The sequence below is a fragment of the Meriones unguiculatus genome, chromosome 2 (assembly GCF_030254825.1).
Source record: "Meriones unguiculatus strain TT.TT164.6M chromosome 2, Bangor_MerUng_6.1, whole genome shotgun sequence".
NCBI classification, from domain to species: domain Eukaryota; kingdom Metazoa; phylum Chordata; class Mammalia; order Rodentia; family Muridae; genus Meriones; species Meriones unguiculatus.
In genome coordinates, this window is record NC_083350.1 from 12,315,075 (window position 1) to 12,328,963 (window position 13,889).

Consider the following 13,889-nt stretch of genomic DNA (forward strand, 5'->3'; position numbering starts at 1 on the left):
ACAGGGGATATTATACCCATTAGACAGGTGGGAATGTTGAGCCTGAGGAACCTTGGTTGTCAGGGTTTCACTAAGATTGAAACTGCCCTTCCTACTCTGCATAGTTTCTCCTTAACAGAAGGCTTGTGCTTGTAGTGGGTGTTGGTAGAATGGAGCAGGGGCATCTGTCTGTCAGGCTGCTTTGATGTGTGACTACAGAGCATATAGTATATAGTTATTAGAGGGATCCATGATTGCTGCTCTAACTGTGTTGATTACTTTTGTCTGCTGGAGGTTCTGTTTTGTAGTTGGCACTGAATGCATAATATAGGCAACCAAAAATAGGAAATCATAAACCATCAACTGGAAGGAAAGAGGTGATGGGCCAAGAGATAAGGACAGGTTGGAGAAGAAGCTAAATAGTCAGCTCAGCCAGGTCCTGCCCTGTGTACTCCACCAGCATCTACACACTCGCTCTTATTCATTCTAGGAGAAAAGCCACTATCTGTGCAACCGTTTCCCAGATGTTAAAACCATGAACAAGAGAGCTGGATACTTTTGTCCAAACTACTAAGTGTCAGAGCCAGGGCAGGAAGCCAGGCAATCTGATTTCAGAGTTTGCACCCTTACCACGCTGATGTGAAGACAGAATAATAATAAACCCTCGTGAGCTACTGTAATAAAAAGGATGTTAAAAAAAAAAGAAGAACGCCTACCTAAGGCTAGAAACCTGACAGTGGAGTGAACATAATATATATTGTTGTAGCACTGACAAATAGGTTTATTTTCTTTTAAAAAACAGTATGTGGCAAGATGTATGAGGAATGCTGATCCAGAAGTTTACTCTGAGCTTGTAGTGCAACCAACGCAGGGGGCCATGTTCTGTAATAATGGAAAACTGGGAACAAATCAGCAGCCTAGAGTAACTTATGATTAAGTAGCTTCACAATACACTCAGTAGCTGGAATGTTGTTTTATTTTATTTTATATAATTGACTGCCATACTCTTACACATTACATCCCTATTGAAGTTTCCTCTCCCTCTTCCCCTTCTGCCCCCCTACCCTCCAGGAATATCAACCAAACACGGCATATCAAGTTACAATAAGGCTAGGCGCCTCTCCTTGTAACTTGGCTGGATGAGGCAACCTCCTATGAGGGAAAGGGTTCCGAAAGCAGGCAGAAGAGTCAGCCACAGCCCCCACTCCACTACTAGGAGCTCCGTGAGAAGACCAAGCAACACAACTCTAACATATATGCAGAGGGGCTAGGTCAGACCCATGCAGGCTCCCTCATTGTTGGGTTTCGGTCTCTGTGGGCCTTTAGGAGCCCAGGTTAGTTGATTCTGTGGGTTCTCTTGTGGGTTCCTTGATGACTCTGGCTCCTTTCTCCTCCTCTTCCCAGGATTCCCGCCTAATGTTTGGCTGTGGGTCTCTGCATCTGTTTCCATCAGTTGCTGGGTGAAGCCACTCTGATGACACTTAGGACTAGCGGGACAATTAAAGGGCAGGAGCAATGGGCCATGTGTCAAATGTAAAAATATGTAGATTCTGAGAACACTGTATGCACATGGGCGTGGCAGGCAGGGTCTGGAAGAGGACAGGAAGAAACTCTAGTTGGTAGGTGTTCTGTGTCGTTTTAGTGATGGCGTGTTTAGTAGACACTGAAAATGGGAAGTAGTTGCTGGCTGGCTCGATAGAGCGGATCATCCGAGGGAGGGCAAGGCTTGGGACTGCTAGTAGGTTTCCCTCTGCTGCCTTCATCCCTGAGTTCGCTGGAGCTGTCCAGTCTCAAGGTGTCGGGACATTTTCTTGGAGTCATTTTTAGCTGCTCCCCTAGCTTCTGCTCCTCTCTCAGGCATCTCCCTTTCTGAGCAAATGCCCAGTGGTAACATCTCTGGGGCACGAGGCTCAAGGGGGGATTTCCTCTTTGCATTGCTGACACATCCTGGGCTTGGAGCTTTGGGTTCTGCATCACCACCCAGTACCTTGACTGAAGCCTAGATCAGACATTCTCAACCTTCCTAACGCTGCAAGCCTTCAACACAGCTCAGATTGTGGGGACCCTCAACCATGACAGTATACTCGATTCTTGACTCCTTGCTTCATACTTCATAACTGTAATTTTGCTACTGTTGTGAGCCGTAATGTAAGCATCTGTGTTTCCTGATGGTCTTAGGCAAGGCCTGTGAAAAGGTCAAACCGTCAGAGCTGCCGGTCTGTGAGGGATTCGATTCCTTCCACTTTGTATACATGATTTTGCCATCTAGTCCGTACTAGCTTAATTGATTAAAGGAGCCACTAGATTCCAAAGAGAAACCTGCTGTAGGAAACGTACTGTCTTGCGAGCAGGTGTGTGGCCAAGTGACCTCTGGCCTTCGTAGGGGCTGCAAGCCTTCTCAGAGCAGCTTCCTCCTATAGGTTGACTGTGTCTGAAGGTACACTTTCGGAAAGTGCTTTGCTCTCTCTTTTAAGTATCCAATTGGCCGGCCAAGGGCCACGCATGACATGAAAGCTGGGCTTCCATGTGCGAATGTGAAAAACCCTCGAGTCACCTATTTGCCTGTGAATGTGGAAGTGGGCGTGCCTGTGAAACGGCTGGACTTGCCAGTGTCAGAGCAGGTGAACGGTGGAGAGGGGGACTAGGGTTTCCGGACAGCGTACCGCTGTACTGATGGTGTGCTCAGCGAATGTGCGGTTTTCAATGAAGCAAGATTTGGGGAGCTTTGTGCTCTGCAAGACCACAGAGTGTCAGACAGGGAGCATGGAGTGTGCTGTTCTACCTGCGTCGGTATTGTGTGTCCGCTTCTGTGTCTTTGGACACGCGCCCTGCTTTAACAAGGCGTTTGTTCGTTGTGTGCAAGTCTGTGCGGCAGGCAGTGCTCGCGTCCTGTTCGAGGCTGCTTGCTGGGTTTCCAGCTTCATTTGCGTCTGCAGTCAGGCTCTGCACGTGCGCCAGCCTCTGTGCGCACGTCCCCGAGTGACCCGCGTGCGGTGCCCGGGGACCTCTGGGTCGTGTGCACTCCCTGCCTGCCTCTGCGCTGATGAACGCACCTCCACCCGTCCGGGAGCGTGTCTCCCGTCGTGTGCACGCTCCGTGTGCACGCCGCCCGCGCCTGTGTGTGTGTGTGTGTGTGTGTGTGTGTGCTCAGGGCGCTGCGCGCTGCGGCCGGAGGACCGCGCCAGGCTCCACGCGCCCCACTCCTCCCCTTCCCCCCCACCAGCGCGCGCACCGCAGCGGGGCCCGCGATTGGCCGCCCGCTCCTCTAGCCGTCACCTCCTCCCCCGCCCCGCGCGCCCGCGGTCCCCGCTGTCCCCCGCGGTTCCGGCGAGGCCGCGCCGCGCCGCGCTCCGCTCCCATTGGCTGCGCGCGCCTTTGTGTGGCGGCAGCTGCGGCCCCAGCGCCTTTGAATGTCGAGAGGGGCCGGGAAGGGAGCCTTTCCATGGGCCATCTGTCTCCCCGCCAGCCGCCGCCCCGCCGCCCGCGCCCCGCGCTCCGCCTCCCGCCCCGGCGGCTCCCGCAGCCCCGCCGCCCGCGCCCCGGAGCCGCGCCACAAAGGGCCCGCGCGCAGCCGCCGCCGCCGCCGCTGCGCGAGGAGCCAGGATGGTCCTGGTCCACGTCGGCTATCTCGTGCTTCCAGTGTTTGGCTCTGTGCGAAACAGAGGTATCGCTTTTTTCCTTTCGGGGTCTGCTTCCTTCCGAGCGCTGATCGCCGCAGGCACTGGGCGGGGGCGGGGGCGGGCGCGCGGGCGGGGGCGCAGGCACAGCCGCGGGGCGAGGCGAGCCGTGCCGCTCCCCACCCCCTTCTGGGGAGACCCCCGAATGTGGGGTGGCACCCTCGCGGGAGCTTTTGTAGTGAAGTTAGGATTTGCTGAATTTGGGTCCCTTCCTCCCCAGCCCCATATTTTTTAAAATTATTATTTGCGGCGGACATGGTTCCTCCAAATCACAGCCCCTTCCCCTACCTAGCCCCGTGTGACCGAAAGAAGGAGAGAGGTGCATGCCTTGTGTGTGTGTGTGTGTGTGTGTGTGTGAGAGAGAGAGAGAGAGAGAGAGAGAGAGAGAAAGAATAGGTTTGATTTGATTTTCTGTGATTTGCCTTTTTTTTTAAGGCACATATGTGTTTTGTATTTTTTCATTTTGGGGGCCTTAAGGTCGCTGGGCAGCGAGCTGGGATCTGAGCATCAGCCCCATCCCATGCTCCAACCCCTTCCCTCTCCTGCACATTCTTGTCCCTTTCTTTTCTCATGTAATTATTTTGGTTTTATTGCCCTTATTCTGTGCCCCTTCACACCTCTTTCCGCAACTGTCTTTGTGTGACAGTTGCATTTATAGGTTCAAAAGGCTTGTATGTGTGCATGCGTGCGTGTGTGTGTGTGTGTGTGTGTGTGTGTGCGCACGCGTGCGCGCGTGTGTATGCATGTATACATATGTGCGCGTGTGCATACACGCTTCGGAAATCAGACGTGCGCAGCCTTGCTCTCCTGCCTTGCACCCCTGGGCTGGTCCGGAGCGGGTTGTGTGTTCCTTGGGTGTTGAGCTGTGCGTGAGAATGAGGTGGGAGCTGCCCATTCGCCAGGCCTTTGCCCGGGGCAGGGGTTGACCAAGCAGCAGGCTGGTGCTGTCTTTGTTTTTAACTGCTGTATATGGGGTGTGTTTGCACGGTACCCCTTCCCCACACCCCTTTTCCTTACATTCCCCCGCAACAATAGCTTGGTTTCCCCTTTTTCTTCCCCCACCCCACATTTCTTCCATTTTCTTTTAATCAAAAATTCCCACCTCCCAAAGCAAATCTGAGATACATTTCATTTTTTTTTTTTCTTTTTGTATTCTGCCTCTGGACTCACATTTCTCTTGGAAATGTTTCTTCTCTCCCATTCCACGTCTGCTTAAATCCCTACTGGCTAAGTCCCCCCAACACCTACAAGGATGATGTCTTCCCTTTGCAGACCCCGCGGGTCCTCCGAGTCAGAGCAGGGGAGGGGTCGCAGGGCCAGTCCTTTAGTGCGCTCCAGGGGCCAGTCTGCAGCAGGCCAGGAAAGCCCAGCCCTCCCTCCTTTGGCACCTCTCCCCAGAAACCCAAAGAAAGGCAAGGTTGGCCCCTTAGGCCTGTTTGAACTGCAGTTTTTTTGTGTGATGATAGAACGATGACATTCTGCATTTATCAAATCTTTTTTTTTTCTTCATCGTGTAGCTCAGTGAATGGTCAACTTGCTGCTGTGTGCGCTGTGACCCTTCTGCCTCCGCATTTAGCTGTATTGTGACACCCCTCTTAACCATTTCCTGTCTCCATCAGAGGAAGGCATTGCTATTTAAGCGGCAGTATCCCCTATCTCAGGCCAGCTTGGGGTGGGGAGGGTAAGAGGGGAGGTCAGATCACGAAATGCCACCCTCTCCCCAATACACAATTATCTCTTATTACTTGGCATTTCCTCTTAAAACGGGTGTGGAACAGTACACTAGGCAGAAATTCAAAAATGATTAAGAAGGATGTTGAGCCTGAAAGTATAATTATCCTGATTAAATCATTATCATCCTCATTAATACCACCACTCTCTAAATACCATTGCAGCATGCTGGTTCCATGTTTTGAAATTCAAATTATTCAGCTGCCTTTAAATTTTATTTTTAATAACTCTGCCCTCCACCAACAAAAACCCAACCAAACCAATTCTGCCTGTCAGAATTGCAGTGGCAAACTTTCCTGGTAAACACGCCCACAGGAATTTTTAGGGTCTGAGGGGTGAGTTGGGCTGCGGGTGAAATTTACCACAATGTGCTAAGAACTCATGACCTTCCGATAGAGGATACTAATGCTTAACTCAAAGGTCCTAAACCACGATTTTCTTGTAAAAAGATTAGCTAGTCTGCTAGCTTAAGCCTGTTCCTTTAGATTCCATTGTAGTAGTGTAGCGTGTAGGGCCATTTCAGAATAGATACAGCGAAATAACCATTTTTGTATCTTCATCTTGTTTAGCTGAGTACATTGCTCTGTAAATCCCTGTTAAGTGGATTCCTTTTGCCTTGGCTTGGAGGCTGCCGCAGCCCATTTCTCACTTGTCTGGGTGACCATCAGTTGGCCTCCTGGCAGCACCCAGGCATACCATGTAGATGGAGACAAAATTTATTAAATATCTATTAAAAAGAAAATCTATAATGAAATGACAGTTGCTGCTATTTCAGTCTCTGAAAAATTGGTGCACCAAGGTCCCTGGCTTAAGGGGAGCTGCTGTGGCCATAGGGTCCTAATTGTTTAATTGTACAACATTAGGGCCATCTTTGGATGTCTGCTCTGGCCCTCAGGGCTACCCCTTTAACAGCCAGCTCCCTTTTGCTGCCTGGCCAGCTAGACCTGCTTGAAAACTGAAACAAAACAGCAGCAATCACCAAAGAATAAGGTGCCTACTTTGAGGGCCCTTTGGAAATAGTACCAAGTAGCCTTTGGCGATCTGAAAAAAAGAAAAATGTAAAACAAAACAAAACAGCAAAAAAAAAAAAAAAAAAAAAAAAAAAAAAAAAGTCCTCAAGACAAAAACCTCAGCAAAATGGTTTTCCATTAAACAGGGGTAGCGTGTTCTGCTGTGCTTAATTACTTCCTGTTCTTATTTTGTGGGTAATTTTTTATGTATCAGATATCTTTTTGGTTGTGTATCTTTTCACCTTTTCTTGTACTAAAACTAAAGCATGGTCTGTATTTTTTACATCCCCCAGTTGACAATGTACAGCCTCGGTTAGAGATGTTACCCTGCCGAACCGCACCGTGGCCGTGTGGCCCGGGCCATCTGCTCATTGTACGCTGCTTTTGTTCTGTTCCCCTTCCGAAGCATGGTGGGCCCAGCCTTTTCTGTTCTTTATTTTTTCTTTATTTTTTCCTTTTTTTTTTGTATCGTGTGCATGATGACATTGTTACACACAGAATCCACTAATACTAATATACAATCTCAATAAAGAACTAGTTTTCCTATATTAACCTAGTGTGCTTTTTCTCTTGCTGTTTTCCCATTTATTGTCGTATCCTGCTGTGTAGAGCCTCCTTGCTTTTCTGTCCTCAAGCTCACCACCCACCACCCCCACCTCCCATTGTAAGATTTGAGTGAATGCCTTTTCTTTTACTTTCCTTTTTTCCCTCCCCCTCCCTCTTTTTCTTTCCCTTTTTGTGGTATAGATATGGTGACTCTAATCTCATGTACTCCATATCTTATAACAATAGAAGCCCAGGGCCGCGGGAAGGGTCAGTTGTTCTGTCACGCTGAAACAGCCCAACCTCATACAGACCCCCTGTCTTTGGCCACCTGTGCACTCAGTACCCTCCACTTTCATCGTAGTGTCCAAGCGACAAGGCACTGGGAAGGAAGGAGAAATCACACTGAGGTTGAGAAAAGGGATACTGTACTTAACTAGCAATCTTGTAGTATTGACTCACCTGAAAAAACCCATTTTGAGTTGTGTCTTAACTTTTTGTTCACTGTCTCATTGATTTACTGTCCTTATAAATCATGTGGGGGGGTGTTACACGTGACATGTAGCTGAAGCCATGATCCAAAGCGCTAAAACATCCTTTTCTATGTGTATATTGAGATTCTTGAAACCTACAGTGTAAGATCGTCATTTAGATCCTTCGTAAGAAAGATGCGTGGGATGGAAACGCCTGGGACCCCTCCCCATCCTAGGGCTGGCAGCCCCACCTGGGATTGTAGGAATAAGAGTCTGTACTTTCTGTAGGCTGTGAGCCAGTTAAAGCTGATTATAGCCTGCTTGCCTGACAGCTGCTTCATCTGCGGCCCTAGGGCCTCTCTGGGGAGAAAGCAAACGAGATCTGGCCATTGTCTCAGAGTGTGTGCTCGTTGAGGTGGGGGTGGGGAGGTCAGGAGGGAAGTCAGGACCTATGTCCAAATTGAATTGCAAGAACCCTTCGAAGTATCCCCCCACCCCCCTTCCTGTCATTGCTCTGGAAAAGCCAAAAGAGAAGTATCCCCCCACCCACCCAGTGGAACCCAAATTCAAGCATTTGTCAATTACATCTAGTCAATTTCAGCCCAGAACAAGCCTTGTTAAATGAGGCATTTTAGACACCAGAGGAAATCAGTTGATTAAAGAAATTCATGGTTCCTTCAAGGGGTCATCATTTTAAGGCTGTTTCTCTTGGCAGACAGGCTTAGTCCTGGCTCCTCTAAGCTGTTCCGGGAGGGCCTCCCATGGTCCCCTCAGGGTGGATGGCCCTGCCACTTCACTGTTGCCTGACCACTGTGCTTCTTTGCCTTCTTTGTGGCCTCAGGAGACACTCCCCACCCCCAAGGGCCGCTCTCTTTACTCGGGTCCTTTGTTCGCCTCTTCCCAGCCTGGGTGGAAAAACTGAACTGATTTACTGTGACACATGGACACACATGGATGTTCCTGGCACAGGCTTGTGCTATGGTGTATGCAGAGGGAGATATATAGGTCTGTGAAACCAGGCCCTTGAAGGTTTTCTGGTTTTTCTTTAATTTACTTTCTTTTTGGCTTATTTGAAGCCTAGGTCTGGCAAAGCAAAAATAACACGTTCATCTAACCTCAACAACAATCAAAACAAATTGGGTGACAACTCTCATTTCCCATAAAGACAGATCAGTGTTAACCAATGCTAAGTTTTTATTTTTCAACTTTAATGTCCAGTGTTTCAGAATTCTTCAGCAATTTATTTCAAGGATGGTTTTTCAATGAGCCAGTAATAGTACAGAAAGCAATTGGCTTGATGGCAACCATGCCTTAGCAATTTACTGAGTCTCTACTCTATACGATCCAGGTTATCAGAGCTAAAAAACTGACGCATTCAGGAGACTTCTCCCCCAACTTTACAATCCAGCAACCATCAAGCCATCGCACATTGTCCTTTTATTCACTCAGACACCTATCTGCTGTAGGGACTTTTGACTCCAGGATTTTGAACAAGTCGCCTATAAATGGATCTGGAACCCCAAGCTCTCTGATGAGCTGAAACACATCTCTTGCTCCAGTTTGCTCTGGATTCCCCTTCTGACCAGTAGCAGATAAGCCCCACTTAATGAATGAGTTTTCTTGAGGAGAATTTCCCCACAAAACAGCAAATAGAATTACACTTTGAAGACGCGGGGTAAGGCTGTCCAGACTGCTGATGCTCTTGAATCCAGATGACAGGCCAGCCTCTCTTGTCGTGTCTTACCTTCTGCCCAACCTCTTCCCTTTGTCCTTTCTCTCCTTAAATAAGCAGCCCGGAATTTCTCTTTGGAAACTTGATGGCTTCCTAGGAAGGTGAAGTCACAGCTTCGGGCTATATCTGGAATTAGGTGTAGCCCTCCTAGAGCTGGCCACAGGGCAATTGGCTTTTGTCTCTGACCCACAACTGTGAGTCTCTCAAGTCTACCAGACCACTGCTACCCAGGGTACAGTACACTTTCACTAAGGATGTAAATAGCTTTTAAAAATTCCTGGCAATTAGTGTCACCGAGGGGCTTTCCTTGGAGAGGCTCAGGATAATTGATGAACTACTTGCAATGCCTGTTCCTCATATGCTCACTCATTCATTCCTCCATTCTCTTACTTGTTCATTCATTTTAGTTAATGAATATTCATTAGATCCCTACTTGACCAAACACTGCGCTAAGGGGGTGCAGAAGAGAGACGGCCTAAGACACATGCTGAGGTGCAGAGAGCATCTCTCAGAAAACCAGAGGCTGCCCAAGACATCTGAGCAGGGGGCCCAAGTGGATGCCAGCATGATCTAATTTGGAGTAGTCTAGGACTTGACTCTTGGCTTTCTTGGCCTGAGGGGAAAATATAGGTACCATTCTGAGCATCATCTGGATAATGACCATCGTGAAATTGACCTCATAGAGTGTCTTTCAACTGCTCAAAGGCACCTGGCACACAGCAGGTGTCAAGGACACACTAGATAGCTGCTCCTCCCCTTCACAACCGTCTGCATCTACTGTCCTAAGGATCAGGATCACATTGGGTCAGGGATGGCAACACTGGCGCATTGGTGTGTGTGCCTCGGAGGTAGCATGTACGCCGAGGTAGAGCGCACCAGGTGGGGTGGGGGACAGGGCATGTATATGGCTTGTGCACACGGGGGTGGTGGGGAGACATGTGCAGAAAGCAGCAGGATAGTGGTCCTGTGTTTGAATAAGTCTTTCCCCGAATCATAACTCCAGGGTCACACAGCACAAGGGCTATAGAATGTGTAGACAAGTCTGGAAGGGGTTTTGAGGCCAGTTTCTCAGGCCTTTGGGACAGTTTGGGCTTGCTTTTTTGGCCACTGATTTTCCAATAAACAGGGGTAGTGTGTTCTGCCGTGCTCAGATCCCAGCTCTAAGGAGTGAGATGAAGGCTTATGTCATGGGCCTTGCCATGAGGAAGGGATGGCCAGGATCAAGTCAATGTGGAGGGCTGAGTGACAGTAGGGCTTTGGTATACCTTGGACAGTGTAAGATCACAAAAACAAATGGAGATGAGGGGAACAGTGAGCTACGAACCCAGTTTGTGGATAAACGTGGAATTTGACAGAGAGAAGGGGACTGTGGTGATGTCTGGGAACAGAGACCTATAGGGCTTTTCTTCACTTTCAGTGGGAGCAGGACACAAGCCTCAGTAGTAACAATTGCTCTGTTGTCATGATGCTCTCCCCATGTCTGGTGTCCCTTACTGGCTTGTTCACATGTATCTTCAGCTGCTGGGCTCTCCTTGGGAGCTGCCTGCCTCAAAACCTCAGCTTGTCTGGCAGCTGCGTCACTCTGTCCAGATGTCACAGTCTGAAGTTTTATTGAATTTCAACCCTTGAGAAAAGAGACTACAGGGCATTTGTGTGCCAAGATCCTAGCTGGGTTTGGGGAAGGGGGGGAGAGAGAGAGAGAGAGAGAGAGAGAGACAGACAGACAGACAGACAGATTCACCTGTACCCATGGGAAGAGGAAGCTAGAAGGAACCAATCTTCAGGAGCAAAGTTGGAACTCAAAGGCGTGGGTATGGCAATGACAGCAAGGAGGGTACTGACAAGTGAGGTGTGGCCTCAGGGTTGGCACATGATCATTTCTATAGTTTGCCTACTGTAAGGACCCCCACCCCCACCCCAATACAGGAAAGAAAACCTTGCTTGCCATTTGCATCTGGTGGGAGCAACTCAGAAAGCCAGGCTCCGTGTCCACAGGGGGCTGTCAATAAGAAGGGGTTATGTTTTCAGCACTGAGCCTGTAGGCCCACAAGGGAACTCTAAAGTGCAGGGTTAGGCTGTCTGGGGGGGACTCAAGTGCCCACAGGACCTCTGGCTGGGAGCTGTGTCCTGGGATGGTAAATTCTTCTCAGGCATCTGTGCCCTCATTTCCTCAGATAGAATGGCTGCCCCTTCTGAGAGGTGCCTCCTCTGTCGAGAGTCCGTGCTGCGGTGACCTCACAGATGATACACCCTATATCACAGAGATGAAGGAATCCCGATTTGGGGAGTTTAGAAAGTAAAGCCAGGGCATTTGCCCTGCTTCTATCCACTAAGCACATGCATGAAAATGCCTTCCACATTTTTGTATGTGTGTGGTATGTGCTTGTGTGTGGAGTTTTTATGCCTTCAGTAGCAGAGATGGCCTCATGCATGCTAGGCAAGTGCTCTACCACTGAGCTACGTCTCAGCCCTTAGTTTTCAATTTTTAAAAAATTTTTGAGAGAGTCTTCCCAAGTTGTCTAGACTGGCCTCAAACTTGGATCTTCCTGCCTCAGAGTAGCTGGGGTTACAGGCCTTCGACACCAGGCCCATCTTTATTTAATGTTATGAGCGGTTTCCTGTGCTATTCTCACAGGCATTCCTTTTAGTGGCCTTGCAGCATTTCTCTTGAGCCATTCCGGGTGGTATCTGCGCACTATGAGTGTCATGGGTTGTAGGCCTAACCCGGCAAAGTCATGATAGTTCCTGCCGTCTACCAGGCCTTTTCACCAAGGCTCAGTGAAGACACAGGCTAAGGGCTCATGGAGGAGGGCAGCTGAGATGATGTCAGCAGCAGCCCAGGGCTTGGTCCCTCTTCTGCCAGGAACGTGGACATTGGTCTTGAGCAAGTGTGTCTTAGCATCAGTCTGGTTCCCTGTCCATCAGACGGTGAGTCTGTAGTTTGTGCTTTCTGGGGCTTGTCACATGCAGTGATGTGCATGAAATGAGCAGAGAAGCCAGCTGAAGGCAAGAGTAACAAGGGCCCTTGCGGAGCTCAGTAGAAATAGTCCTGGCTTCCCTCCCGCTCTGTTACTAACCGCCCTGTGAGGCTGGCCAAAGCCGAGGGCTGTCCGACTTCACTTCCTGTCTGCCAAGGAGATAATCGGCCTAATTACCCTTCCTGCTCTGAAAAACCATGATTTCCTCTTGGTGTGAACTTGTACTTCCTCTGCCCTTTTCTGCCTTTTCTCTGGGAGGCAGGCATTTGTGCCTTGGCTCACTGTGGGCGCGTGCCCTTCTGTTGGCAGGTTACATGGTGCTGTAGGCAGGGAAGGCGCAGTGTTGGGCAGGAGGTGACTTTACTTGAAACACGAATGAGGTGTGCTGCCTTGGGATGGGTAGCCCTCTCATCCAGAAAGGGATGCTGACATCACCCACATGGTGGCTTAGATATGACAGTGCCAGCACATGCTTCCTAGCTCTTAGCGCTGGCCTCCCCAGTCCAGGAGAGGAAGTGTCGGAGAGGAGGTAGAGGGCTAGGAACCCCAGGCAGGAGGGAGCAGGGTTCAGCTAGCACCTGTCTCAAGGATGGAAGAAACCCAGACAGCTGCTGCTTCCGTCCCCTCCCCTCTAATGTGGGGCCGGAGGTGGGGTGCCATGCTCCCTGTCTCTCCAGACAGCTTTAAGTTGCTGCAGCTTTCCTCCGCAGCTGCCCGAATCCCTTTTGTCCCCATCTTGACAGTTCAGGGGCCCCTTTAGGCTGCCAGGCTTTCTGGCCTGCCCCCCATCTCAGAGCTTCTGCTCCCTAGCTCTGTTAGCACTGATGGAACCATGTGACCATTCCCACTGTGGGGTGTCTTTCCTTGGCCCAAAGATGCTCTCCATGAAACCCCAGCCTGCTTGGCAGGACTCATTCCCTGGTGTGAAAAACCACAGGGCCCCGCACTACCTACCGCTTTAACCACTGAGGCCTTGGCCTGCTGAACAGAGCTGAAGATCGCACTCTGCAGAAGGAGTAGAGAGACGGGAAGACTTAGGCCCAGGCATCTCTTCTTACAGCTTCCTGCACTACCATCACCCGCAAACTAAAATGTACCCAACTTCTATGGAGGGTGACCACAGAAGTAGCTAGCTGGACAGGGCTTCTGTCCTGGTTTAGTCAGTGTTCGCCAGAGCCTCTTTGGATGCCAGATCGAGCAAGCCCCAGCCTTGGCCTCATCTCATGGGCAGAGAGGGAAGTCAGGCCAGGCCAGGAGGGAGGCACCCCAGCGCTAGGAAATTGAGGGGTGCTGCAGTTACCCCAGAGAAAGTGTTGCCTGCCACAAAGCCTCCAAAGACTGGCAGTAAGACAGTATGCAAAGCTGAAGCAGGGGAATGAGCAAGAGGATAGGCCATCTCGAGTGAGGGGGTCCAAGCCAGGTCATGCCTGCAAGTGAGGGCAGACAGAGGAGGTGAGGTGGGTAGTAACCTGGGGTGGCATTTCTCCTGAAATGCCCCTGTGCCTTCCCAGAGAGACGTGGAAGAAATAAAGAACAGGATGAGAAGGTAAGAGAGGTGTCCAAAGCCAGCTCCATTGTTACTGCCCCCAGGCTCCCATCAGCAGGGCCATTTACCAGTCCTATATATGCTGGGTCTGTGCCCATACTGAGGGCCCTCCCCCTGGCAAGTGGGTATTCATCCTCACGTAGCCTCTAGACTTCAGGGGAACTAGATCTGTGCTTGGATGAACCCAGAACTCTGAGTCTGGGGTCAGAAAAGGGCCTGG

At 50.1% G+C, this 13,889-nt stretch overlaps 1 protein-coding gene across 1 annotated transcript in view; it reads left to right on the forward strand.

Moving 5' to 3' along the window:
* The first annotated feature begins 3,482 nt into the window (after positions 1 to 3,482).
* Ark2c (arkadia (RNF111) C-terminal like ring finger ubiquitin ligase 2C) overlaps positions 3,483 to 13,889 on the forward strand; it is a 107,006-nt gene continuing 96,599 nt past the window's right edge. The window contains exon 1 of the mRNA XM_060377013.1: positions 3,483 to 3,643. Coding sequence (XP_060232996.1) covers positions 3,583 to 3,643 — 61 coding nt within the window. The 5' untranslated portion in view covers positions 3,483 to 3,582. The remainder of the gene's footprint in view (positions 3,644 to 13,889) is intronic.